This window comes from Anguilla rostrata, chromosome 3 (assembly GCF_018555375.3).
Source record: "Anguilla rostrata isolate EN2019 chromosome 3, ASM1855537v3, whole genome shotgun sequence".
Classification (NCBI taxonomy): Eukaryota; Metazoa; Chordata; class Actinopteri; order Anguilliformes; family Anguillidae; genus Anguilla; species Anguilla rostrata.
Window position 1 is genome coordinate 5,570,739 of NC_057935.1, and position 27,800 is coordinate 5,598,538.

The 27,800-nt window shown below is 38.4% G+C and overlaps 4 protein-coding genes and 1 long non-coding RNA gene across 5 annotated transcripts in view; 4 read left to right on the forward strand and 1 right to left on the reverse strand.

Moving 5' to 3' along the window:
• LOC135249942 (immunoglobulin superfamily member 3-like) overlaps positions 1-11,973 on the forward strand; it is a 31,378-nt gene extending 19,405 nt beyond the window's left edge. Inside the window, exons 5-7 of the mRNA XM_064325658.1 lie at positions 10,028-10,135; positions 11,105-11,154; positions 11,276-11,973. Coding sequence (XP_064181728.1) covers positions 10,028-10,135; positions 11,105-11,154; positions 11,276-11,404 — 287 coding nt within the window. The 3' untranslated portion in view covers positions 11,405-11,973. The remainder of the gene's footprint in view (positions 1-10,027; positions 10,136-11,104; positions 11,155-11,275) is intronic.
• Positions 72-3,382, forward strand: LOC135249944 (immunoglobulin superfamily member 3-like). Its single transcript, XM_064325664.1, has 7 exons — positions 72-212; positions 348-701; positions 1,143-1,496; positions 1,842-1,949; positions 2,324-2,353; positions 2,956-3,005; positions 3,143-3,382. The coding sequence occupies exons 1-7, from the start codon at positions 170-172 to the stop codon at positions 3,269-3,271; spliced, it is 1,068 nt and encodes a 355-aa protein (XP_064181734.1). The 5' UTR covers positions 72-169; the 3' UTR covers positions 3,272-3,382.
• A 1,963-nt stretch (positions 11,974-13,936) lies between the features above and the next one.
• On the forward strand, positions 13,937-20,374 carry LOC135249941 (uncharacterized). The gene is made up of 6 exons (XM_064325656.1): positions 13,937-16,719; positions 16,855-17,211; positions 17,653-18,006; positions 18,389-18,496; positions 19,506-19,555; positions 19,677-20,374. The coding sequence occupies exons 1-6, from the start codon at positions 16,554-16,556 to the stop codon at positions 19,803-19,805; spliced, it is 1,164 nt and encodes a 387-aa protein (XP_064181726.1). The 5' UTR covers positions 13,937-16,553; the 3' UTR covers positions 19,806-20,374.
• On the reverse strand, positions 19,083-21,210 carry LOC135249969 (uncharacterized). The gene is made up of 2 exons (XR_010328842.1): positions 21,041-21,210; positions 19,083-19,508 (listed from the first exon to the last, which is right to left on the reverse strand). It is a non-coding gene; the product is annotated as an uncharacterized LOC135249969 (long non-coding RNA).
• A 2,853-nt stretch (positions 21,211-24,063) lies between these two features.
• Positions 24,064-27,558, forward strand: LOC135249950 (uncharacterized). Its single transcript, XM_064325684.1, has 6 exons — positions 24,064-24,172; positions 24,351-24,704; positions 25,148-25,501; positions 25,904-26,011; positions 26,939-26,988; positions 27,168-27,558. The coding sequence occupies exons 1-6, from the start codon at positions 24,130-24,132 to the stop codon at positions 27,294-27,296; spliced, it is 1,038 nt and encodes a 345-aa protein (XP_064181754.1). The 5' UTR covers positions 24,064-24,129; the 3' UTR covers positions 27,297-27,558.
• Positions 27,559-27,800: the final 242 nt, after the last annotated feature.

Consider the following 27,800-nt stretch of genomic DNA (forward strand, 5'->3'; position numbering starts at 1 on the left):
GCCAATCAAATCTGCCCCTGACATGTGCCCTCCTACTGTTCAGTGAATGACAAGAAATTATCACCTCAAGTACTCCTCTTATCTGTACAGTTTGAGTTTTACAGCGCAGAGGACAAACAGGGTCTCAGGCAGAAGAGAGTCTCCAGAAGAGGAGAGTTCAGATACAGTGATGCCGCCACTCTGTGCTGTTCTTGTGCTTTTCAGCAAAGTCTGTAAGTGTATAATTATTAACTTAACAGTCAAAACAAGTCTGCTCAAAGACAGTATGGAGACATTTATACAGAGATCAGTGTTTTTCCCGTATTGTCCTGATTGTCAGTTGAAGGTGCTTTCTGTTTTTTTTCCAGATGGTCTGCTTGGGAAGAACATAGTTCAGCCTGATGTGCTGGTGACAGCTCAGCTTGGAGACACTGTGACTCTCCCATGTTTCTATGCTAAAGATGATGTGCAATGGTACAGATGGCTTAAGCAGCCTCTTGGACAGAAGCCTGAGCAATTGTTAATGATATTAAATTCTGAACCTTATACTGTAGATTTCAATGAGTTTATAAACAGTACGCGCCTCAGTGCTAAAGCAGCAAAGGGGACCTCGAACCTGACTGTGTCACAAGTAGAGCCGTCGGATTCAGCCACATACTACTGCGCTATTGTGCTCTACAATGATATCAGCTTTGGAGAAGGAACTACATTAATGGTCCTGGGTAAATATGAACCTTCAGTCCACGTCTTATACTTCTTTATTCTTGTACAGGATGTTGAAGGTGATTTAAAATTTGAAAAAATCTTAAGAAAGCAGATCTTTTTTTGTAGGGTCACTAAAACTCAAAGCATTAAGAAATTGAGGTATATCAACATTTGTTATTACTGGAGATACTGTATGTTCAGCAAAACAGGATTAAATTGCATTATTATTTTTCTAAACTCATTGATACAAAAGACATAAACAGACATTTTCTTTATGTCTTTATTTTTTTCTTTACTAAGCTAATTGCTAGTTTGGAAATGACAAAACCAGATTTAAAATAGTGTTTGTACAAAAAGGAAACCCTGCAAATGCTTTTGAATTACAGAAATACTATAATAATGATCAAATCCAAGCATGTATCCTGTTATAATTTTAATTATTGAACTGAATTCTTCAGGGTCAGAGTCACACAGCAGGACAGTAGTACTGCAGCAGCCCGAGTCTGAGTCAGTGCATTCTGGAGACTCTGCGGCTCTGCAGTGTATAGTACACACTGAGACCTGTGCAGGAGAACACAGTGTGTACTGGTTCAGACAGGGCTCAGGAGAGTCCCCTCCAGGAATCATTTACACCCATGGAAACAGGAGTGATGAGTGCCAGAGGAGCTCTGGGGCTGTGTCTCCCACACAGAGCTGTGTCTACAACTTCCCCAAGAGGAACCTCAGCCCCTCTGATGCTGGGACTTACTACTGTGCTGTGGCCACCTGTGGGGAGATCCTGTTTGGGAACGGGACCATGCTGCACTTTGAGGGTAACTAAAAAAATCAATCACATAATAAAAGCATTGTCTCAGTTTTTAAAAGGTTCATGCATTTTTTTATCATATATTTTTTTTCTAAATCATGTTGTATTAAGTCAATGTAACCAGTAGAACATACTTCATCTGATATTATTGGGTTATTGTTTAACATATGCTCATTAATTTTTATATACATATATATCTATTTTATATGTAAGTTGTTAATTGTTTTCCATCCCTCATTGTTATTCTCATGCATATTAGTTTTTAGACAATTAACACTGTCATTGTCTTTCTATGCTCTTATTAATATTTTTCATGCAGGGTGTTTACTAAATCTTTCTTTTAAAATGTCAGGGAATGAACGTCTTCCTCTTTATTGCTTGGCGGGAGCTTTGACGTTGGGTGTGATCCTAAATATTGTCCTCATTCTGAAAATGAGAAAAGGCTGTGAGAAATGCAAAGGTAAGAGTCAAAGTTATTAATGTGTGGAATATGTCATGATTATTATTTACAACATTTTTTTTCAATAAATCTTCTGTTAATTCAAATCAGACTAGTATGAAACATGCAAGATCGTAAAAATACACAGTACCTTAAAGGGCGCAGAGTCAAAAAAAATAAAAATAATCTGTGAAAATATGTAGTGTTTTCTGTAAAGTAGTTGGCTTTCAATATTTGACAACAATTTTGTCATCTTCATGAAAGGCTATTTCATAAGTAGCATGCAGAAATATTCACATACAGTCCGTGTACAGTTCTCTAAAGCAAAATCAGTTTAATAATATACCATACAGTTGCTCCATGGGTGCTGATGACCGTCTTCTCACTACTTTTAGATATGTGCACATCATGTACACATATCACAGGTAAAAGCAAGCCAAACGTCTCTTCAATTTATGACACTTGACATTCTGATAGTGATTCCAATGTTATATATTGGTTCAAGTATTTCAGTTTTTTATTTTATTTTTACATTTTTTTGGTACCAGTTGGCACTAACCAAATTATAGACATTATAGCTATGGCGTGACCCCAAGATTATGAAAAAATATTCTTAAACAAAAGTCAATAAAATTGAGCGCAGAATGAGCAGAATTAACTGCCATCCAAACAAATTAAAATACTTTTTAAGTGATATGTAATCTCCATTGAAGCCTATCCTGATTCCCTGGTGATTATATAATCAATGCACTCCTCAGATATACTCCTCCTTGGAGCAGCAACTTACGGTCCTACAGTGGTGAATATAATTGACTATATGAAATACTACTACCAGAAGTGCTACGACTGCTATGAATATTATTGTTAATAGTAACAATAATAGTAATAGTAATATTAATAATAAGAAAAAGAAGAAGTACAGTACAAAAAGAAGAGGAGCTTTCTTAACTTTAAAAACCAGTGCATGAATTGAGTAATTCGTTTTTGACAACCACCAGCAGTTTACATTTTCCTTTTACTGACACAGGAGCTGCATCAAACAACCAAGTGAGCGGAGAAGACTTGGCCAGCAAACAGGTAAAAATATTATCTAAAAAATAATAAATAAATAAATAAATGAATATATAAATAAATATTTCTTTTCTGTGGAGAATATCCTGGTTACATTATTATCAGAATGAAGTGTAGTCATATGTGGTGTGTATTTCTTTTAGAGTCAAGAGGAATCAATGAATTACGCTGCTTTGACTTTCACCACCAAGAAACCCAAAGTGAGGACGAAGAAGAAGGAAGTGGAGAAAGAAACGGTTTACTCAGATATGAGATTTAGAGACCGCGAGTGAAACTTTCCATAAAAGCCATCTTCGTCAAAAGAATAATCAAAATATTCCCTCGCTAGAATTGTTGAACATCATACTATGTCGCTGTAAATTTTATTACACGTACAGGAATTTGCCTGCAGCTGTGCTTATTTTTTGACTCCTCTGTTTTTCAAATACACAAAGTAAAAATTGTGCACTCTCTGGCAGTATCTGGTAAATGGTCCTCAGTGTTGTTGAATGGGTTTGGGGCAGTAGTGTAGTGTACTGCTTAGGGAACAGGTTCCGATTCTCAGGTGACACACTGCCCTTTGACCTGTATTATTGAGCAAGGATGTTATTCTGAATGACTTCAGGCTATAACTGTATAAAATGAAACGGTGTGCACATGTAAAATTGCACGAGCGCCTGCTAAATGCCAGTAATGTGATGTCACACAGAGATGGGAAAGTGAAATATTAGGACTACAAAACAAAGTCAGACTGTTAATGTGCCAGCAGTGATTCACTGATTAGACGGAATCAAAATGTTTTGCAGTGTACAGTTTTTGTAATTCAGAGCTAGTCAGTGATAAGAATAAATAGTAGATCCATTCCTTTTGGGGTTAATAGACATAGTTTCAGCTGGGGAACGTGTGGTTATTTCCCCAACTGTTTATGAAAGGTCAGATGCTGTCCCAACCGCTTTTCATACAATAAAATATTCATCACACACAGTGGAGTACAACAGTTTGGCCACCGCTGGTCAAATTGCATGTCTCTCTAAAACTTCTCTCTAAATGTATCTCTCGTGACTGTGGGCAAAGAGCTTTTAATTTTTCTGTCCAAAGCACTTTGTGCCAAAAAAGCCTCCCATGTAACTGTTGTGTCCGCATGTCCATTGCAGTGGTATGTAAGGTTTGCTTTGCATACCCAAACAGTCTACAGGCAGTGCTATTGGAGTCATTAGGCGAACACACTGACTGCCGAATAAATTAATATATCAGACAATCAGCGTCAATTAATGGGATACATTTCTGATACAAAGTGGCTGCATACTGTCATTTAAAGTTTTTTAGGGATTTTCTCCACATGGAGATGGCATGTAGAGATATGTCTGTGCATCCATACCACGGCTGTATCTGTCACAACTACTCATATGTGTCTGCCACTGCTTAGCCAGGAGAAACATCGCTGTGAATATAGGTACTCTCCTGCATGCTTTATAACAGCTGGATATGCTTTCTGAAGGCTAGGCCTCTTGCTAGCAGTGCCCTCCCTGTACCTTCAGTAACCAAAGCACTTCCTGTATGCACAGCGACAGCTTGCGTTCTCAGTAACTGATCCGGTGCTGTACGTTTTAGACCACTCCTTCCTGTGTACAGGGACAGAGCATGAACAGGCTCTCACTTGCATTTCCTGCTGAGATGCCTGTCAGGTGTTCACAGGGGCCGATAATCTAGAGAACAAGGAGAGAGTAATGCCCTTACCCAGACTGGACTTGCAACTATAAAGTATTTAGTTTTGACAGCATAATATTAAACAATGACCCTAAAATCACAAATGGGAGGCCTTAAAGGTCACATGGACAGATACCTTTGGCTGATATGCTTCCTGCTCCGAGTTCACTGCGCTGCTTATTGCTTCAGAAGGCTTTTGCACGCGGCTCTCTCTTTCACTACCAGAAAAATGAGTTTGTCTGTTTCAGACTGCTCTGTTGTGGTGACAGGGGAGGTCCAGTTATTTTCCACTCACAGCCTTATACATTCAGCTCTACACAGACCAGAGCTGCACAGGAAGACTGACCTGCAGCTCCTCCCTCTCTCAGCGCTGAAACCACAGTGACGCTTCAATAAAATTCACCCGCCTCACACCTCAGACCACCTTTCCATTACAACAAACCAGACGAGAGCCCTAGTAAACAGTGCACTTTTATTTATAATCTGTCCCCAAGATTTAAATATACACTCAATAAGTAATAAAACATCATTTAAAAATACAGAAATGTGAACATCTTCATCATTCCCCTCTTTTTCCTGCCCTGATGGTACATTCCATGGTCATGTGACCAGCTGTGGTGACACGGGACATGACAGTTTTCTTGACTCATTCAGGACATGCTGTATTCTTCATAATGAATGTATGTGCAGAGAAAGGCGTGGAGCAGAATGGACTCAAAGGAAACTATCATTGTATCATGCGGGGGGTTGCATATCAGGATGTGAGTGTGCAGGTGAGGGGGAAGAGAGAGTGCGTGCCTGTGTGTGTGTGACCAAAGAAAGTAGTATCCCAGTAAGTTAAATTCCATTGGGTACTGGGTGTCAGGGCAGTATTAATTATTGTCCGGAACTGGTTTTCTTTCCTGTTTATAACCTTTTTCCCTTTGAGATCATGCTGGAGATCACGCTCTGAGACCTGTTTGCTGGTCTGAGGGGAGTTTTTGCACAATGCTGGAGGTGCAGCTCTGTTTTGGCCTGACTCTCTGGCCACTGACTGAAAACAAAACCTCTCTGCTCTGCCTTTGTGGTTTCCTCTGCATGCACTCCTTTCACAACTGGCACCTCCCTCTCTGTCTGCCTGACTCTCTCTCTCTCTCTCTCTCTCTAATTTCCTGTGGTACTTCAGAATGAGCAGAACTGGGTGTGCTCTCTTGAGATATAGACTGCATGTAATCACTGATTATGAAGAATAACACATTTTTCTTAGATCAGAGAGCTGCCACACATCTGTTGCAAGTAGTTTGAGGATTACTAATCATGGCCTTTTGTTGGCCATTATATTACCGTTCACTGAGCTCAAACCACCCTTTGACATGTTGGTATAATAGGAGTTTAAACATTCTCCAAAGGTAAACATTTTGATTTAATCCCAGATTAGTTTCCAAAGACTCTTCTTAATGATTCCTTTACCCTTACAACCCTTGTGATGCATTGTTGGGGGTGGCAATCAAATGGTGAACAAGTAAAATAAAGTCAAAAACATGCATTGCCTTTCCTTAGCCCTCTACATGCACCCTTTTCATACATTACCAGGCATCTGTCATTTCAGTGGGGTCAGAACTACATGTGCTCTTTTTAAGATAATCAGTGATTACACACCATTTCTTTTTGAAGAATACACTTCGAGAACTCAGTTCAAATGGCTGTCAAATCTTTCATAAACGGTTAGAAAGCTTTCTAATCATGGTCTTTCGTTGCCCATTTTTCTAATTTTCACCAAACACAAACCACCGTTTTTTGTAGAGTACGGTGTTTAGACATTTCACAATTGTAAACATTGATTTCATTCAGAACATAAATTGATAGCCCAATACTCTTCTTAATGCTTCTTTTACACCAATAGACTTTGTGATGCAGCGCTGGGGGGTGGCTACTGTATCACACGCGGAAAAGACAAAATAAAATGAAAAATGTACTTACTTTTATTAGTGCAGGAACTGAAAAACAACAACACAATACTTTAAAAAAATAAAAAAAATAACAAAACTAAACGAGGAAACTGTCATGAAAAATAATCCAGAGGCCAAAAGTCCACAACAAAATAACTCTTCAAACACAACAACAACCTTTCAGAAAAAGGATTCCTTACGCCTGTGAGCAAGGCCCTTTAATAAGGCCCAGTGATTAGGCAATGGGGAGCAGCTGGCCTAATTACAATGAGCCACACCTGCCCCCCTGCCTGTGAGAAGGGCCGGTGCTGTCCATGGTCCTGCAGCTCTCCCAGGTTTCTGGAATACCAGGGTGCTGGAGGGACAAGCACATCATCATTAAGTTTCTTTAAACTTCTTGCATATGACTGCAATCAGGAATTTCCTTTAAAAATCTAAGCTGAGCAAATTGTGATGCCAGGACGGATGAAAGAAGTTTTTGAAAAAATTTTATTGCTGTTCATGCAGTCATGTATTTTGAGAGCTTAATTTAGGATTTTTAGATTTTCTTAAATTTATTTCATTTATTTATTTAAAAACGTATATGTTCTAAGTATGAATGCAAATAGGTGCATTGAACTGGTGCTTCATTGAGACAAGGCCAGGAGAGATAACAGAGGTAGTCCCCTTAATGAGGCCATTGTGATGTCATCCAGTGACAGAACCTCAGGCCTCAGATATTGACACCCTGGATATGGACAATCTACATTATGTAAGTTATTGCTGGTACATTCCTCATTCTATTATGAGAAAATGTTTCAGTTATGAATTATGCGTTGTGCAATTACAAATCATGAAAAAACATATTTAAAGAGTACTCACCCTGGTATCAGTGCAGTGCAAAATCACAATTTAAGATCAGGTGTGACATCACAGTATGAACATTCCAGTGAGCTGCCCAATGTTCTGAACTCATTAGCATAATCAGCCATTCTAAACTTTTGGGAGGCTCTCATAGTAAAGACAACAGATCTTTTTTTGTTGTTGTTTTTGACCACTTTTTTATGTTTTCAGATGATAGAAGTTGAAAAATATCATAAATGCATGTGAATGTAAAATCCTGTATCAATCCACCTACGGGCAGCACTGCCTCCTACTCCTGGAATGGGACAGCAGAGCAATTCAGCACCATGGACACTGCACACAAACACGCACACACAAACACATAAACACACACACACACACACACATACACACACACACGGATACAAACATATAGACGCACACACACATACATGAGCACACACACACACCCACACACACACACATACACACACTGCACACACACACACAGACATATTAAACTGTAGTACGAATTGAGGTGCCTTTTTCAATCTAAAGTTACTCTTAAAGTAAGCCAGTTAAAACATTGTGAAGACTTCCACATTATTGCACTGTAAATAACAACTGGATTATTATTATTATTTGACCTATATTAAGCAGGATGGAAATAATGACATCAGTGTTCTTTTTTTGCACTGAGGGTGTTTATCAGCGTATGCTTGCACCACTCTTGTGCACCCAATAATTTGCCTCATCAAACAGCCAATCAAATCTGCCCCTGACATGTGCCCTCCTACTGTTCAGTGAATGACAAGAAATTATTACCTCAAGTCCTCCTCTTATCTGTACAGTTTGAGTTTTACAGCGCAGAGGACAAACAGGGTCTCAGGCAGAGGAGAGTCTCCAGAAGAGGAGAGTTCAGATACAGTGACGCCACCACTCTGTGCTGTTCAGCAAAGTCTGTAAGTGTATAATTATTAACTTAATTATTAACAGTCAAAACAAGTCTGCTCAAAGACAGTATGGAGACATTTATACAGAGATCAGTGTTTTTCCCGTATTGTCCTGATTGTCAGTTGAAGGTGATTTCTGATTTATTTCCAGATGGTCTGCTTGGGAAGAATGTAGTTCAGCCTGATGTGCTGGTGACAGCTCAGCTTGGAGACACTGTGACTCTCCATTGTGTCTGTGCTAAAGATGATGGGCAATGGTACAGATGGCTTAAGCAGCCTCTTGGACAGAAGCCTGAGCAATTGTTAATGATAAAACATTCTGAACCCAATACTATAGATTTCAATGATTTTATAAACAGTACGCGCCTCAGTGCTAAAGCAGCAAAGGGGACCTCGAGCCTGACTGTGTCACAAGTAGAGCCGTCGGATTCAGCCACATACTACTGCGCTACTGTGCTCTACAATGATACCAACTTTGGAGAAGGAACTACATTAATGGTCCTGGGTAAATATGAACCTTCAGTCCACGTCTTATACTTCTTTTTTCTTTTACAGGATTTTGAAGGTGATGTAAAATTTGAAAAAATCTTAAGAAAGCAGATCTTTTTTTGTAGGGTCACTAAAACTCTAAGCATTAAGAAATTGAGGTGCATTAACATTTGTTATTACTGGAGATACTGTATGTTCAGCAAAACAGGCTAAAATTGCATTTTTATTTTTCTAAACTCATTGATACAAAAGACATAATCAGACATTTTCTTAATTTCTTTATTTTTTTTTTTACTAAGCTAATTGCTATTTTGGAAATGACAAAACCAGGCTTAAAATAGTGTACAAAAAGAAAACCCTGCAAATGCTTTTGAATTACAGAAATACTAAAATAATGATTGAATTCAAGCATGTATCCTGTTATAATTTTAATTATTGAACTGAATTCTTCAGGGTCAGAGTCACACGACAGGACAGTAGTACTGCAGCAGCCCGAGTCTGAGTCAGTGCATTCTGGAGACTCTGTGACTCTGCAGTGTACAGTACACACTGAGACCTGTGCAGGAGAACACAGTGTGTACTGGTTCAGACAGGGCTCAGGAGAGTCCCCTCCAGGAATCATTTACACCCATGGAACCAGGAGTGATGAGTGCCAGAGGAGCTCTGGGGCTGTGTCTCCCACACAGAACTGTGTCTACAACTTCGCCAAGAGGAACCTCAGCCCCTCTGATGCTGGGACTTACTACTGTGCTGTGGCCACCTGTGGGGAAATCCTGTTTGGGAACGGGACCAAGCTGGACATTGAGGGTAAGCGAAAAAATCAATCACATAAAAAATGCATTGTCTCAGTTTTTAAGTTTAAGGTTCATGCATTTTTTTATCATGTTTTTTTTTTCTAAATCATGTTGTATTAAGTCATTGTAACCAGTAGAACATACTTCATCTGATATTATTGGGTTATTGTTTAACATATGCTCATTAATTTTTATATATATATATTTTATATGTAAGTTGTTAATTGTTTTCCATCCCTCATTGTTATTCTCATGCAGATTAGTTTTTAGACAAGTTACTCAGTTGTTGTGTTTCTATGCTCTTATTAATATTTTTCATGCAGGGTGTTTACTAAATCTTTCTTTTAATATGTCAGGGAATGAACGTCTTCTTCTTTACTGCTTGGCGGGAGCTTTGACGTTGAGTGTGATCCTAAATATTGTCCTCATTCTGAAAATGAGAAAAAGCTGTGAGAAATGCAAAGGTAAGAGACAAAGTTATCAATGTGTGGTATATGTCATGATTATTATTTACAACATTTTTTTTCAATAAATCTTGTGTTAATTCAAATCAGACTAGTATGAAACATGCAAGATCGTAAAAATACTCAGTACCTTAAAAGTAATCTGTGAAAATGTGTAAAGTGTTTTCTGTAAAGTAGTTGGCTTTCACAATTTGACAACAATTTTGTCATCTTCATGAAAGGCTATTTCATAAGTAGCATGCAGAAATATTCACATACAGTCCCTGTACAGTTCTCTAAAGCAAAATCAGTTTAATAATATAACATACAGTTTCTCATCTTCTCACTACTTTTAGATATGTGCACATTATGTACACAGATCACAGGTAAAAGCAAGCCAAACGTCTCTTCAATTTATGACACTTGACATTCTGATAGTGATTCCAATGTTATATATTGGTTCAAGTATTTCAGTTTTTTATTTTATTTTTACATTTTTTTTGGTACCAGTTGGCACTAACCAAATTATAGACATTATAGCTATGGCGTGACCCCAAGATTATGAAAAAATATTCTTAAACAAAAGTCAATAAAATTGAGTGCAGAATGAGCAGAATTAACTGCCATCCAAACAAATTAAAATACTTTAAGTGATATGTAATCTCCATTGAAGCCTATCCTGATTCCCTGGTGATTATATAATCAATGCACTCCTCAGATATACTCCTCCTTGGAGCAGCAACTTACGGTCATACAGTGGTGAATATAATTGACTATATGAAATGCTAATACCAGAACTGCTACGACTGCTATGAATATTATTGTAAATAGTAACAATAATAATAATAGTAATATTAATAATAAGAAGAAAAAGAAGAAGTACAGTACAAAAAGAAGAGGAGCTTTCTTAACTTTAAAAACCAGTGCATGAATTGAGTAATTAGTTTTTGACAACCACCAGCAGTTTACATTTTCCTTTTACTGACACAGGAGCTGCATCAAACAACCAAGTGAGCGGAGAAGGCTTGGCGAGCAAACAGGTAAAAATATTATCTAAAAAATAATAAATAAATAGATGAATAGTTATTTTTTGTGTAGAATATCCTGGTTACATTATTATCAGAATGAAGTGTAGTCATATGTGGTGTGTATTTCTTTTAGAGTCAAGAGGAATCAATGAATTACGCTGCTTTGACTTTCACCACCAAGAAACCCAAAGTGAGGAGGAACAAGAGGGAAGTGGAGAAAGAAACGGTTTACTCAGATATGAGATTTAGAGACCACGATTGAAACTTTCCATAAAAGCCATCTTCGTCAAAAGAATAATCAAAATATACTCACTAGAATTGTTGAACATCATACTATGTGGCTGTAAATTTTATTACACCTATAGGATTTGCTTACAGCTGTGCTTGTTCTTAGATTCCTCTGTTTTTCAAATACACAAGGTAAAAATTGTGCACTCTCTGGCAGTATCTGATAAATAGTCCTCAGTGTGGTTGAATGGGTTTGGGGCAGTAGTGTTGTGTACTGCTTAGGGAACAGGTCCCGATTCTCAGGTGACACACTGCCCTTTGACCTGTATTATTGAGCAAGGATTTTATCCTGAATGACTTCAGGCCATAACTGTATAAAATGAAACTGTGTGCACATGTAAAATTGCACGAGTGCCTGCTAAATGCCAGTAATGTGATGTCACACAGAGATGGGAGAGTGAAATATTAGGACTACAAAACAAGGTCAGACTGTTAATGTGTCAGCAGTGATTCACTGATTAGACGGAATCAAAATGTTTTGCAGTGTACAGTTTTTGTAATTCAGAGCTAGTCAGTGATAAGAATAAATAGTAGATCCATTCATTTTGGGGTTAATAGACATAGTTTCAGGTGGGGAAAGTGTGGTTATTTCCACAACTGTTTATGAAAGGTCAGATGCTGTCCCAACCACTTTTCATACAATAAAATATTCATCACACTCAGTGGGGTGCAACAGTTGATCAAATTGCATGTCTCTCTAAAACTTCTCTCTAAATGTATCTCTGGTGATTGTGGGCAAAGAGCTTTTATTTTTTCTGTCCAAAGCACTTTGTGCCAAAAAAGCCTTGCATGTAACTGTTGTGTCCACAGGTCCATTGCAGTGGTATGTAAGTTTTGATTTGCATACCCAAACAGTCTACAGGCAGTGCTATTGGAGTCATTAGGCGAACACTGGCTGCCAAATAAATTCATATATCAGACAATCAGCGTCAATAAATGGGATACATTTCTGATACAAAGTGGCTGAATACTGTCATTTAAAGTTTTTTAGGGATTTTCTCCACATGGAGATGGCATGTAGAGATATGTCTGCGCATCCATACCACGGCTGTATCTGTCACAACTACTCATATGTGTCTGCCACTGCTTAGCCAGGAGAAACATCGCTGTGAATATAGGTACTCTCCTGGATGCTTTATAACAGCTAGATATGCTTTCTGAAGGCTAGGCCTCTTGCTAGCAGTGCCCTCCCTGTACCTTCAGTAACCAAAGCACTTCCTGTATGCACAGCGACAGCTTGCGTTCTCAGTAACTGATCCGGTGCTGTACGTTTGAGACCACTCCTTCCTGTGTACAGGGACAGAGCATGAACAGGCTCTCACTTGCATTTCCTGCTGAGATGCCTGTCAGGTGTTCACAGGGGCCGATGATCTAGAGAACAAGGAGAGAGTAATAGTACCCAGACTGGACTTGCAACTATAAAGTATTTAATTTTGACAGCATAATATTAAACAATGACCCTAAAATAACAAAAGGGAGGCCTTAAAGGTCACATGGACAGATACCTTTGCCTGATATACTTCCTGCTCTGAGGTCACTGCACTGCTTATTGTTTCTGAAAGCTTTTGCACACGGGTCTCTTTTTCAATACCAGCAAAATGAGTTTGTCTGTTTCAAACTGCTCTGTTGTGGTGACAGGGGAGGTCCAGTTATTTTCCACTCAAAGCCTAATACATTCAGCTCTACACAGACCAGAGCTGCACAGGAAGACTGACCTGCAGCTCCTCCCTCTCTCAGCACTGACGCTCTGATCAAGTTTATTCACCTCACACCTCAGACCACCTTTCCATTACAACAGACCATAAGAGACAGAATTAGAAAACAATGTACTTAACTTTCAAAAGAAAAATACTACTCAAAATCTGTCCACATGGTTCCAAATATAGTGCATAAATTGCAGGGACAAAATGATCAGTATCGCTCTCTATAATTAAAAAGGCTTTTCAATTTTCTATTTTACATTCATTATCATTGACATGTTTTATGCTGTTGCTTTTTAGTTGTATTATAATGCAGAGCAAGGTCATCATAATCGTCTTTTATAATGTGTGTTGTTCAGAGTTTTACCAATAGGAAGCAGCACAGCATAGTCATTAAATTATTTATAAATGTGACATTAGGAAGATGATAAATTATAACGTCACAATCTATAACTCTTGATAGTCATGCCGTATTGGTCTGATTAAGGTGTTTTAGACATGTTCTTCAGCTTGTGTGCACCGTTAAAATTATTTATATACTGCTTACAATGTTGAATATCATTATACGTAAAATGCTCAGTTAAGTGCACATCATTAAAATATTTCAATATACACTCAATGAGTCATAAAAATACTAAAGTAAAGTGATAGTGTTTTTCCTGCACAAACATCATCAGATGCATCGAAGCACAGAGCATCTCGATCATCCCCCTCCTTTTCCTGCACTGATGGTACATTCTATGTTCATGTGACCAGCTGTGGTGACACGGGACATGAAAGTGTTCTTGACTCATTCAGGACAAGCAGCATTCTTCATAAATGTATGTGCTCAGTAAGGTGTGGAGCAGAATGGATTTCCATGAAACAATCCCTGTATCATGGGTGTTTGACTATGAGGATGTGAGTGTGTACAGTAGGTGAGGCAGAAGAGAGAGTGTGTGCCTGCGTGTTTGCATGCGCGTGTGTGTGTATGTGTGTGTGTGTGCGTGTGTGTGACCAAAGAAAGCAGTATCTCAGCAAGTTAGGTTCCATTTGTTATTGGAGGGCAGGGGGCAGGGCAGTATTAGTTATAGTCCGGTACTGTTTTTGTTTCCTGTTTATAACCTCTTTCCTTTGAGAGCACGCTAAAAATCACGCTCTGAGACCTGCTTGCTGGTCTGAGGGGGGTTTTTGCACAATGCTGGAGGTGCAGCTCTCTCTGTGTCTCAGTCTGACTTTCAGGCCACTGACTCAAAACAAAAACCTCTCTGCTCTGCCTTTGTGGTTTCCTCTCTCTTTCCTTTCTCTCTCGCTCTCTCTCTCTCTCTCTCTCTCTCTTTCTCTCTCTCTGATTTCCTGTGGTACTTCAGAAAGAGCAGAACTGTGTGTGTTCTCTTGAGATAATCAGTGATTACATGCAGTATATTTATGAAGAATAACTCATTTTTCTTAGATCAGAAAGCTGCCACACGTCTGTTGCAAGTAGTTTGAGGATTACTAATCATGGCCTTTTGTTGGCCATTTTATTACCTTTCACTGAGCTCAAACAACCCTTTGACATGTTGGTATATTAGGAGTTTAAACATTCTCCAAATGTAAACATTTCGATTTCATCCCAGATTAGTTTTCAAAGACTCTTCTTAATAATTCCATTACCCTTACAGCCCTTGTGATGCCTTGCTGGGGGTAGCGATCAAATGGTGAACAAGCAAAATAAAGTCAAAAACATGCATTGCCTTTCCTTAGGCCTCTGCATGCACACTTTTCATACATTACCAGGCATCTCTCTCTGTCATTTCAGTGGGGTCAGAACTGCATGTGCTCTTTTGAGATAATCAGTGATTACACACCATTTCTTTTTGAAGAATACACTTTGAGAACTCAGCTCAAATGGCTGTCAAATCTTTAACAAACAGTTTGAAAGCTTTGTAATCGTGGTCTTGATTGAACCACATTGCCTACTTTCAAAATACCCAAAACACCATGATCGTACAGTAGGGTGTTTAAAAATGTCACAATTGTAAACATTTTGATTTCATTCAGGACATGAATTGGGAGCCCAATACCCCTGCCTGTGAGAAGGACCTGTGCTGTCCATGGTCCTGCAGCTCTCCCAGGTTGCTTGGATACCTGGGTGCTGGAGGGACAGAACACCACCACCCTTCCGGGCACCACAACCTGCACAGCTAAGATTTTTAAACGAAAGTGCTGATTGTAGTTATGCAAGAAGTTTAAAAAAGCCTGTTTTGAAAAAGTTTAATTGCTGTTCATGCAGTCATGGATTTGGAGAGCTTAATTTATGATTTTTAAAAATGTATGTATTTATTTCATTTATTTATTTAAAAACTTACATATTCTAATTTTAAATGCAACTAGGTGCATTGAACTGGCCCTTCATTGAGACAAGGCCAGGAGAGATAACAGAGGTAGTCCCCTTAATGAGGCCATTGTGATGTCATCCAGTGACAGAACCTCAGGCCTCTGACATTGAGACCCTGGATATGGACAATCTACATCATGTAAGTTATTGCTGGTACATTCCTCATTCTATTATGAGAAAATATTTCAGTTATGAATTATGAGTTGTGCAATTACAAATCATAACTTACAAATTACAAATAACTTATTCAAAGACAACTGGTTTCACGCTGGTTTCAGTGCAGTGCAAAATCACAATGTAAGATCAGGTGTGACATCACAGTATGAACATTCCAGTGAGCTGCCCAATGTTCTGAACTCATTAGCATAATCAGCTATTCAAAACTTTTGTGAGGCTCTCATAGTAAAGACAACAGATCTTTTTTTTGTTGTTGTTTTTGACCACTTTTTTTGGGTTTTCAGATGATAGAAGTTGAAAAATATCAAAAATGCATGTTAATGCAAAATCCTGTATCAATCCACCTACGGGCAGCACTGCCTCCTACTCCTGGAATGGGACAGCAGAGAAATTAAGCACCATGGACACTGCACAGAAACACGCACACACACACACATACACACACGCACACGCATACACACATAGAGATGCACACACACATACATGAGCACACACCCACACCCACACACATACACCCACGCACACACACATACACACATACACATACATGCACACACGCACCCACACACATATACACCCACGCACACACACACACAGACATATTAATTACTGTAGTATGAATTGAGGTGCTTTTTTCAATCTAAAGTTATTCTTAAAGTAAGCTATTTAAAACATTGTGAAGACTTCCAGATTATTGCACTGTAAATAACAACTGGATTATTATTATTATTTGACCTATATTAAGCAGGATGGAAATAATGACATCAGTGTTCTTTTTTTGCACTGAGGGTGTTTATCAGCAGATGCTTGTGCAGCTCTTGTGCACCCAAATCATTAAACAGCCAATCAAATCTGCCCCTGACATGTGCCCTCCTACTGTTCAGTGAATGACAAGAAATTATTACCTCAAGTCCTCCTCTTATCTGTACAGTTTGAGTTTTACAGCGCAGAGGACAAACAGGGTCTCAGGCAGAAGAGAGTCTCCAGAAGAGGAGAGTTCAGATACAGTGATGCCACCACTCTGTGCTGTTCTTGTGCTTTTCAGCAAAGTCTGTAAGTGTATAATTATTAACTTAACAGTCAAAACAAGTCTGCTCAAAGACAGTATGGAGACATTTATACAGAGATCAGTGTTTTTCCCGTATTGTTCCCATTGTCAGTTGAAGGTGCTTTCTGTTTTTTTTCCAGATGGTCTGCTTGGGAAGAACATAGTTCAGCCTCACGCGCTTATGACAGCTCAGCTTGGAGACACTGTGACTCTCCCATGTTTCGATGCTAAAGATAACGATGTGCAATGGTACAGATGGTTTAAGCAGCCTCTTGGACAGAAGCCTGACAAATTGTTAATGATAAAAAATTCTGAACCCAATACTATAGATTTCAATGATTTTATAAACAGTACGCGCCTCAGTGCTAAAGCAGCAAAGGGGAGCTCAAACCTGACTGTGTCACAAGTAGAGCCGTCGGATTCAGCCACATACTACTGCGCTGTTTCGCTCGACGATGATATCAGCTTTGGAGAAGGAACTACATTAATGGTCCTGGGTAAATATGAACCTTCAGTCCACGTCTTATACTTTTTTTGTCTTGTACAGGATTTTGAAGGTGATTTATAATTTGAAAATATCTTAAGAAAGCAGATATTTTTTTGTAGGGTCACTAAAACTCTAAGCATTAAGAAATTGAGGTATATCAAGATTTGTTATTACTGGAGAAACTGTATGTTCAGCGAAACAGGCTAAAATTGCATTATTATTTTTCTAAACTCATTGAGACAAAAGACATAAATAGACATTTTCTTTATTTCTTTATTTTTTTCTTTACTAAGCTAATTGCTAGTTTGGAAATGACAAAACCAGATTTAAAATAGTGTTTGTACAAAAAGAAAACCCTGCATATGCTTTTGAATTACAGAAATACTAAAATAATGATCAAATCCAAGCATGTATCCTGTTATAATTTTAATTATTGAACTGAATTCTTCAGGGTCAGAATCACACGACAGGACAGTAGTACTGCAGCAGCCCGAGTCTGAGTCAGTGCATTCTGGAGACTCTGTGACTCTTCAGTGTACAGTACACACTGAGACCTGTGCAGGAGAACACAGTGTGTACTGGTTCAGACAGGGCTCAGGAGAGTCCCCTCCAGGAATCATTTACACCCATGGAATCAGGAGTGATGAGTGCCAGAGGAGCTCTGGGGCTGTGTCTCCCACACAGAGCTGTGTCTACAAATTCCCCAAGAGGAACCTCAGCCCCTCTGATGCTGGGACTTACTACTGTGCTGTGGCCACCTGTGGGGAGATCCTGTTTGGGAACGGGACCAAGCTGCACTTTGAGGGTAACTAAAAAAATCAATCACATAATAAAAGCATTGTCTCAGTTTTTAAAAGGTTCATGCATTTTTTTATCATATATTTTTTTTCTAAATCATGATGTATTAAGTCAATATAATCAGTAGAACATACTTCATCTGATATTATTGGGTTATTGTTTAACATATGCTCATTTATTTATATATATATATATATATATATATATATATATATATATTTTTTTTTTTTTATTTTATTTTTTTTTATATGTAAGTTGTTAATTGTTTTCCATGCCTCATTGTTATTCTCATGCAGATTAGTTTTTAGACAATTAACACTGTCAATGTCTTTCTCTTATTAATCTTTTTCAAGCAGGGTGTTTACTAAATCTTTCTTTTAATATGTCAGGGAATGAACATCTTCCTCTTTATTGCTTGGCGGGAGCTTTGACGTTGAGTGTGATCCTAAATATTGTCCTCATTCTGAAAATGAGAAAAAGCTGTGAGAAATGCAAAGGTAAGAGTCAAAGTTATTAATGTGTGGAATATGTCATGATTATTATTTACAACATTTTTTTTCAATAAATCTTGTGTTAATTCAAATCAGACTAGTATGAAACATGCAAGATCGTAAAAATAAACAGTACCTTAAAGGGCGCAGAGTCAATAAAAATAAAAGTAATCTGTGAAAATGTGTAAAGTGTTTTCTGTAAAGTAGTTGGCTTTCACAATTTGACAACAATTTTGTCATCTTCATGAAAGGCTATTTCATAAGTAGCATGCAGAAATATTCACATACAGTCCGTGTACAGTTCTCTAAAGCAAAATCAGTTTAATAATATACCATACAGTTGCTCCATGGGTGCTGATGACCGTCTTCTCACTACTTTTAGATATGTGCACATCATGTACACATATCACAGGTAAAAGCAAGCCAAACGTCTCTTCAATTTATGACACTTGACATTCTGATAGTGATTCCAATGTTATATATTGGTTCAAGTATTTCAGTTTTTTATTTTATTTTTACATTTTTTTTGGTACCAGTTGGCACTAACCAAATTATAGACATTATAGCTATGGCGTGACCCCAAGATTATGAAAAAATATTCTTAAACAAAAGTCAATAAAATTGAGTGCAGAATGAGCAGAATTAACTGCCATCCAAACAAATTAAAATACTTTTCAAGTGATATGTAATCTCCATTGAAGCCTATCCTGATTCCCTGGTGATTATATAATCAATGCACTCCTCAGATATACTCCTCCTTGGAGCAGCAACTTACGGTCCTACAGTGGTGAATATAATTGACTATATGAAATACTACTACCAGAAGTGCTACGACTGCTATGAATATTATTGTTAATAGTAACAATAATAGTAATAGTAATATTAATAATAAGAAAAAGAAGAAGTACAGTACAAAAAGAAGAGGAGCTTTCTTAACTTTAAAAACCAGTGCATGAATTGAGTAATTAGTTTTTGACAACCACCAGCAGTTTACATTTTCCTTTTACTGACACAGGAGCTGCATCAAACAACCAAGTGAGCGGAGAAGGCCTGGCGAGCAAACAGGTAAAACTATTATCTAAAAAATAATAAATAAATAGATGAATAGTTATTTTTTGTGGAGAATATCCTGGTTACATTATTATCAGAATGAAGTGTAGTCATATGTGGTGTGTATTTCTTTTAGAGTCAAGAGGAATCAATGAATTACGCTGCTTTGACTTTCACCACCAAGAAACCCAAAGTGAGGACGAAGAAGAAGGAAGTGGAGAAAGAAACGGTTTACTCAGATATGAGATTTAGAGACCGCGAGTGAAGCTTTCCATAAAAGCCATCTTCGTCACAAGAATAATCAAAATATTCCCTCGCTAGAATTGTTGAACATCATACTATGTCGCTGTAAATTTTATTACACGTACAGGAATTTGCCTGCAGCTGTGCTTATTTTTTGACTCCTCTGTTTTTAAAATACACAAAGTAAAAATTGTGCACTCTCTGGCAGTATCTGGTAAATGGTCCTCAGTGTTGTTGAATGGGTTTGGGGCAGTAGTGTAGTGTACTGCTTAGGGAACAGGACCCAATTCTCAGGTGACACACTGCCCTTTGACCTGTATTATTGAGCAAGGATGTTATCCTGAATGACTTCAGGCCATAACTGTATAAAATGAAACAGTGTGCACATGTAAAATTGCACGAGTGCCTGCTAAATGCCAGTAATGTGGTGTCACACAGAGATGGGAGAGTGAAATATTAGGACTACAAAACAAGGTCAGACTGTTAATGTGTCAGCAGTGATTCACTGATTAGACGGAATCAAAATGTTTTGCAGTGTACAGTTTTTGTAATTCAGAGCTAGTCAGTGATAAGAATAAATAGTAGATCCATTCATTTTGGGGTTAATAGACATAGTTTCAGCTGTGGAAAGTGTGGTTATTTCCCCAACTGTTTATGAAAGGTCAGATGCTGTCCCAACCACTTTTCATACAATAAAATATTCATCACACACAGTGGGGAGCAACAGTTTGGCCACCGCTGGTCAAATTGCATGCCTCTCTAAAACTTCTCTCTAAATGTATCTCTGGTGATTGTGGGCAAAGAGCTTTTATTTTTTCTGTCCAAAGCACTTTGTGCCAAAAAAGCCTCAGGCGCACGTAACTGTAGTGTCCGCAGGTCCATTGCAGTGGTATGTAAGTTTGCATAGCCAAACAGTCTACAGGCAGTGCTATTGGAGTCATTAGACGAACACTGGCTGCCAAATAAATTCATATATCAGACAATCAGCATCAATAAACGGGATACATTTCTAATGCAAAGTGGCTGAATACTGTCATTTAAAGTTTTTTAGGGATTTTCTCCACATGGAGATGGCATGTAGAGATATGTCTGCGCATCCATACCACGGCTGTATCTGTCACAACTACTCATATGTGTCTGCCACTGCTTAGCCAGGAGAAACATCACTGTGAATATAGGTACTCTCCTGCATGCTTTAGAACAGCTGGATATGCTTTCTGAAAGCTAGGCCTCTTGCTAGAAGAGCACTCCCTGTACCTTCAGTAACCAAAGCACTTCCTGTATGCACAGCGACAGCTTGCGTTCTCAGTAACTGATCCGGTGCTGTACGTTTTAGACCACTCCTTCCTGTGTACAGGGACAGAGCATCGACAGGCTCTCATTTGCATTTCCTGCTGAGACGCCTGTCAGGTGTTCACAGGGGCCGATGATCTAGAGAACAAGGAGAGAGTAATGCCCTTACCCAGACTGGAGTTGCAACTATAAAGTATTTAGTTTTGACAGCATAATATTAAACAATGACCCTAAAATAACAAAAGGGAGGCCTTAAAGGTCACATGGACAGATACCTTTGCCTGATATACTTCCTGCTCTGAGGTCACTGCACTGCTTATTGTTTCGGAAGGCTTTTGCACACGGCTCTCTTTTTCAATACCAGCAAAATGTGTTTGTCTGTTTCAAACTGCTCTGTTGTGGTGACAGGGGAGGTCCAGTTATTTTCCACTCAAAGCCTAATACATTCAGCTCTACACAGATCTCGAGATGCACAGGAAGACCGACCTGCAGCTCCTCCCTCTCTCAGCGCTGAAACTACACTGAGGCTATGCATATCAGGATGTGAGTGTACTGGTGAGGGGGAAGAGAGAGTGCGTGCCTGTGTGTGTGTGTGTGTGTGACCAAAAAGAGCAGAATCCCAGGAAGTTAAGTTCCATTGGGTACACGGGGGTCAGGGCAGTATTAATTATTGTCTGGAACTGGTTGTTTCCTGTTCATAACCTTTTTCCTTTGAGATCATGCTAGAGATCACGCTCTGAGACCTGCTTGCTGGTCTGAGGGGGGTTTTTGCACAATGCTGGAGGTGCTGCTCTCTCTCTGTGGCTCAGTCTGACTCTCAGGCCACTGACTCAAAACAAAACCCCTGTGCTCTGCCTTTGTGGTGTCCTCTGCATGCACCCCTTACATACGTCATCTGGTACCTCCCGCTTTCATTCTCTCTCTCTATCATTCTCCTCTGTCACTTCAGTGGGGTCAGAACTACATGTGCTCTTGAGATAATCAGTGATTATACACCATTTCTTTTTGAATGAGAAAACATTTCGAGAACTCAGCTCAAATGGTTGTCAGAAATCTTTAACAAACAGTTTGAAAGCTTTCTAATCATGATCTTTATTGAACAATATTGCCCACTTTCACAAAACTCAAACCACTAGGTTTGTACAGTAGGGTGTTTAAACATGTCACAATTGTAAACATTTTGATTTCATTCAGGACATGAATTGGTTGCCCAATACTCTTCTTAATGCTTCTTTTACCATAATAGACTTTGATGCAGTGCTGGGGGATGGCCACTGTAACACATGATGAAAAGACAATAAAATAAAAAATGTACTTACTTTGATTCGCCCAGGAACTGAAAAACAACAACAACAAAAAAATACTTAAAAAAAAAAACAAAAAAAAAAACGAAAACAAATCATGCCCTGGTTCGTTGCAGTGCAAAATCACAATGTAAGATCAGGTGTGACATCACAGTATGAACATTCCAGTGAGCTGCCCAATGTTCTGAACTCATTAGCATAATCAGCCATTCTAAACTTTTGGGTGGCTCTCATAGTAAAGACAACAGATCTTTTTGTTGTTGTTGTTGTTTTTGACCACTTTTTTATGTTTTCAGATGATAGAAGTTGAAAAATATCAAAAATGCATGTGAATGCAGAATCCCGGCCCAATTCACCTACGGGCAGCACTGACTCCTACTCCTGGAATGGGACAGCAGAGCAATTCAGCACCATGGACACTGCACATAAACACACACACACACACACACTCACACACACACACACACACACACACTCACACAGAGAAACACACACACACACACACATACACACCTACTCACACACACACACACACTCACACACAAAAACACACACACACACTCACACACATAAACACCTACTCACACACACACACACACACAAAAACATACGCATACACACATAGAGACGCACACACACATACACACATCCGTACGCACACACATATACAGACACCCACACAACGACATGCACACACATACACGCACACAGATGCACACACACACACACATACATACAACCACACGCACACACACAACCACACACACACACACACACAGATGCACACACACACAACCACACATACACAAACACACACACACATGCATATATATTTATACACACATGCACACACACACAACCACATGCAAACACATGAAAACACAAACACAACTACACACACAGACACACACACAAATGCACATGTGCACACATTCACACACGCACACACATGCAACCACATCCATATGCACACACATAGACAGACACCCACACAATGACATGCACACACATACACGCACACAGATGCACACACACACACACACACACACATACAACCACACGCACACACATACAGATGCACACACACACAACCACACATACACAAACACACACACACATATGCATATATATTTATACACACATGCACACACACACAACCACATGCAAACACATGAAAACACAAACACAAATACACACACAGACACACACACAAACACCCACGCACAAATACACATTTGCACACACACACACACACACACACACACACAGACATATTAAACTGTAACACGAATTGAGGTGCTGATTCCAATCTAAAGTTATACTCAAAGTGAACTATTTCAAACTTCATGAAGACTTCCACATGATTGCACTGTAAATAACAATTTGATTATTATTATTTGACCTTTATTAAGCAGGATGGTCAGTTCAGAACAAATTCTCATGTACAATGATGACCTGAAAAGGTCATCACACATGAAAGAAAAATGGAAATAATGACAACGGTCTTCTTTTGTTGCACTGAGAATGTTTATTAGTGGATGCTTGTGCAGCTCTTGTGCACATAACAATTTGCCTCATTAAACAGCCAATCAAATCTGCCCCTGACATGTGCCCTCCTTCTGTTCAGTGAATCACTGGAAATTATCACCTCAAGTCCTCCTCTGTACATATCTGAGTTTTACAGCGCAGAGGACAAGCAGGGTCTCAGGCAGAGCAGAGTCTCCAGAAGAGGAGAGTTCAGATACAGTGATGCCTTCACTCTGTGCTGTTCTTGTGCTTTTCAGCAAAGTCTGTAAGTGAATGAATATTATGAATATAATGAATATAATATTATGAATATTAATATATACAACTTATCTGCAAAAATAACTTTACACAAGGACTGTACGGGTGCATTAATACAGAAATGAATATGTTTTTTCCCTTATTGTTACCATTGTCAATTGAAGATGCTTTTTGTTTTTTTCCAGATGGTCTGCTTGGGAAGAATGTTGATCAGCCTTACGCGCTGGTAGGAGCTCAGCTTGGAGACACTGTGACTTTCCCATGTTTCCATGCTCACGAATTTGTGTCCTATGCCAGCTGGTTTAAGCAGCCTCTTGGAGAGAAGCCCCAGATTATAGCAATAGCAATGAACCCTGAATCAGGTGCTATATTGTTCAATGAGTTTAAAAACAGTAAACGCTTCAGTGCTGAAGCAGCGAAGGGGAGCTTTAACCTGACTGTGTCACAAGTAGAGTCGTCTGATTCTGCAACATACTACTGCAGTATTACAACCTTCAATGCGATCAGCTTTGGAGATGGAGCCACTTTAATGGTGACGGGTAAATATGAAACTTAAGTCCATGTTTTATACTTTTTTTCTTGCTCAGGATTATTTTTAAAGTGAATTTAAATTTAAAAAAATACTAAGAATGCAGATCTTTTTTTTGTATGGTCACTCAAACTCTGCTTTGTGTATTGATGATTTGATTAAGTATTAAGGAAGACAGGTATATTAACATTATGTATTATTGCTGATACTGTATGTAGCAGTATTATTTTGTAAAAGTCTTTTATAAAAAGTCACAAATAGACATTTTCTTGTTATAGGAATGGGCATATATGAATTAGAATACAGCTAATTGATATTTCTAAGCTAATTGTTATAGTGTTTGTACAAAATAAAATGCTGCATTTGCTTTTCGTATTACAGAAATGGAAAAATGATGATTGAATCCAGGCATGTATCCTGATATAATTTTAGTTATTAAACTGAATTCTTTAGGTTCAGAGTCACTCAGCAGGACAGTAGTGCTGCAGCAGCCTGAATCTGAGTCAGTGCAGCCAGGAGACTCTGTGACTCTGCAGTGTTCAGTACGCACTGAGGCCTGTGCAGGAGAACACAGTGTGTACTGGTTCAGACAGGGCTCAGGAGAGTCCCCTCCAGGAATCATTTACACCCATGGAAACAGGAGTGATGAGTGCCAGAGGAGCTCTGTGGCTGTGACTCCCTCACAGAGCTGTGTCTACAACTTCCCCAAGAGGAACCTCAGCCTCTCTGATGCTGGGACTTACTACTGTGCTGTGGCCACCTGTGGGGAGATCCTGTTTGGGAACGGGACCAAGCTGGACATTGACCGTAAGAAAAACAACCACACAATGAAAGCATTGTCTTAATTAATTCTGATTTTAAAAGGTTCATACATTAATTTCGGCAAGGCTTGAGCTAAAAGATATTTTAAATAATATCAACCAGGGGATATTCAGAATTCATCTGAAATTATTGAATGTTTGTTCATCATTAGCTGATTTTTTTATGTGGTAAGCTTTTATTGTTTGCTATTCCTCTTAAATTTTTTTGGAATGATTTTCCATAACTGTTCTAGAACTTTATTGTTTTCAATTACCAGTAGTGACTGTGACATCAGCATTAGAATGTTTAGTGAAGAACATTCTAATCACATGTTTGTGATCTCACATCTTAAAAGGTCCATGTTACTCTTGAAGGGTGCTGTACTAAATCTTGAATTTTATATGTCAGGGAATGAAGCTTTGCCTTTTTATTGCATGGCGGGAGCTTTGGCGTTGAGTGTGATCCTAAATATTGTCCTCGCTCTGAAAAGGAGAAAGAGCTGTGTGAATTACAAAGGTAAGAGACCAGGTTTAACGGTGTGGTATGTGTCAATCTATTTTTTACTTACAACATATACACAGTACAGTCAAATGTTTATTAAATCAGATCAGACAAGTATAAAACATACAAGATCATAAAAATATTCAATGCCTTAATGGGTGAAGCACAAGAAATGTGAATTGTGAAAATGTTCAAATGTCAGTGTGAAGTAGTGCGGTTTCGAAATATGACAACAATTTTGTCATCTGCACATAAGGCCATTTCATATCTAGCATGCAGCTATGGGCATATACAGCATTTGAACAGTACTGTAAAACATGATGAAGTAAAGTTCCTCCATTGGTGCAGAGGTCTGTCTACTTTCCGGTATGTGCACATTATGTACACATATCACACGTAAAAGCAAGCCAAATCTGTCTTGAATTTATTCAACTTTAGCATCTGATATTTACCCCAATATTGTATTTTGGTTGTAGTTTTTATGTATTTGTGTTTGGTACCCAGCTGGCACTAAGTACTATTTACAGGCACAACAGCTGTGATGTGACAAACCCTCGATTATAAAAATGAAATAGCTCTTGAGCAAAAGCCAGTAAAAAGCAGTAAGAGAGAATGCAGAGTAAGCAAAGTTTTCTGGCCTCCAAACAAATTAAAATATTTTTAAAGCGAAATGTAATCTCCACTGGAGCCAAACCTAAATCCCTGGAGATAATATTGCAGATTTACTCCTCTGATGGATTTCTTATTTTTGTAGCAACTTATTGTCGTCTGATGAATGCCATTGACTATATCAAAAACACTGCTACCACTACTGCTTCAAATAATAACTATTACTGACGATGATGATGATGATATTTCATATTATATTGTACACCATTGAAAATAACTGCTTAAATGTATTATTTTCAAGTATTATTTTACATTCCTATTTCTCTCTAACAGGAGCTGCATCAAACAACCAAGTGCCGGGAGAAGACTTGTCGAGCGGACAGGTACAAATATAACGCTGAGAGGGGAATTAACTACTTTAAATGACTAACTAACTAACTAACTAACTAATTATCTAACTAACTAACTAACTAACTAAATCCATTTCTGTGGTGAATATTCTGCATAATTATTATCATAATGAAGTGTAATGTGGTGTGCTATGCTATGCTTTTCCTTTTAGTGTCGAGATGAAGCAATGAATTACGCTGCTTTGACTTTCACCACCAAGAAACCCAAAGTGAGGAGGAACAAGAGGGAAGTGGAGAGAGAAACGGTTTACTCAGATATGAGATGTAGAGATCGCGAGTGAAGCTTTCCATAAAAATTCATCTTCATCACAAGAATGATCACAATTTATCAACTATTCCCTTGCCAGAATTGGTGAACATAATAATATGGGGCTGCAAATGATACAAACGTTCTGGATTTGCCTTTTCTAAACCCAAAGCCTCTTCTCTAATTTAAACATTGGACCCAACATACATGTTTGCAAAATAAATATTTTCTATTTTAAAAGATATTGTTTCAAGAAATATGTGTGAACCACTGAATAAACTATAAACTGCAAATTACTGAAGAATTATTGTTACTATGGAAATATTCAAATGTTCAATTCTCATTTTACTGTAAAAAAGTTGAAATAAAATGGCAAAATGAAAATGTCAGTGCATTTGTCCTGCATGTAGTTGTTACTGTACCAAAATACTAAAGAAATTTCTAACTGGAAGAAGAAACAATACATATTATGAGAGACAAGGGCAAAAAAAAGAAAGAAATATAAACCATGAGAAAATGCGACTGCTTTCCCTGCAGT

Bases quoted from the DNA above. Each gene is read 5' to 3' on its own strand.
- LOC135249944 (XM_064325664.1), top strand. From the start codon at position 170: ATGCCGCCACTCTGTGCTGTTCTTGTGCTTTTCAGCAAAGTCT. The intron at 213-347 runs GTAAGTGTATAA...TTTTTTTTCCAG, and splicing joins TGTGCTTTTCAGCAAAGTCT to ATGGTCTGCTTGGGAAGAAC. The intron at 1,497-1,841 runs GTAACTAAAAAA...TTAAAATGTCAG, and splicing joins GACCATGCTGCACTTTGAGG to GGAATGAACGTCTTCCTCTT.
- LOC135249941 (XM_064325656.1), top strand. From the start codon at position 16,554: ATGACAAGAAATTATTACCTCAAGTCCTCCTCTTATCTGTACAGTTTG. The intron at 16,720-16,854 runs GTAAGTGTATAA...TTTTTTTTCCAG, and splicing joins TGTGCTTTTCAGCAAAGTCT to ATGGTCTGCTTGGGAAGAAC. The intron at 17,212-17,652 runs GTAAATATGAAC...TGAATTCTTCAG, and splicing joins AACTACATTAATGGTCCTGG to GGTCAGAATCACACGACAGG.
- LOC135249950 (XM_064325684.1), top strand. From the start codon at position 24,130: ATGCCTTCACTCTGTGCTGTTCTTGTGCTTTTCAGCAAAGTCT. The intron at 24,173-24,350 runs GTAAGTGAATGA...GTTTTTTTCCAG, and splicing joins TGTGCTTTTCAGCAAAGTCT to ATGGTCTGCTTGGGAAGAAT. The intron at 26,012-26,938 runs GTAAGAGACCAG...TCTCTCTAACAG, and splicing joins GAGCTGTGTGAATTACAAAG to GAGCTGCATCAAACAACCAA.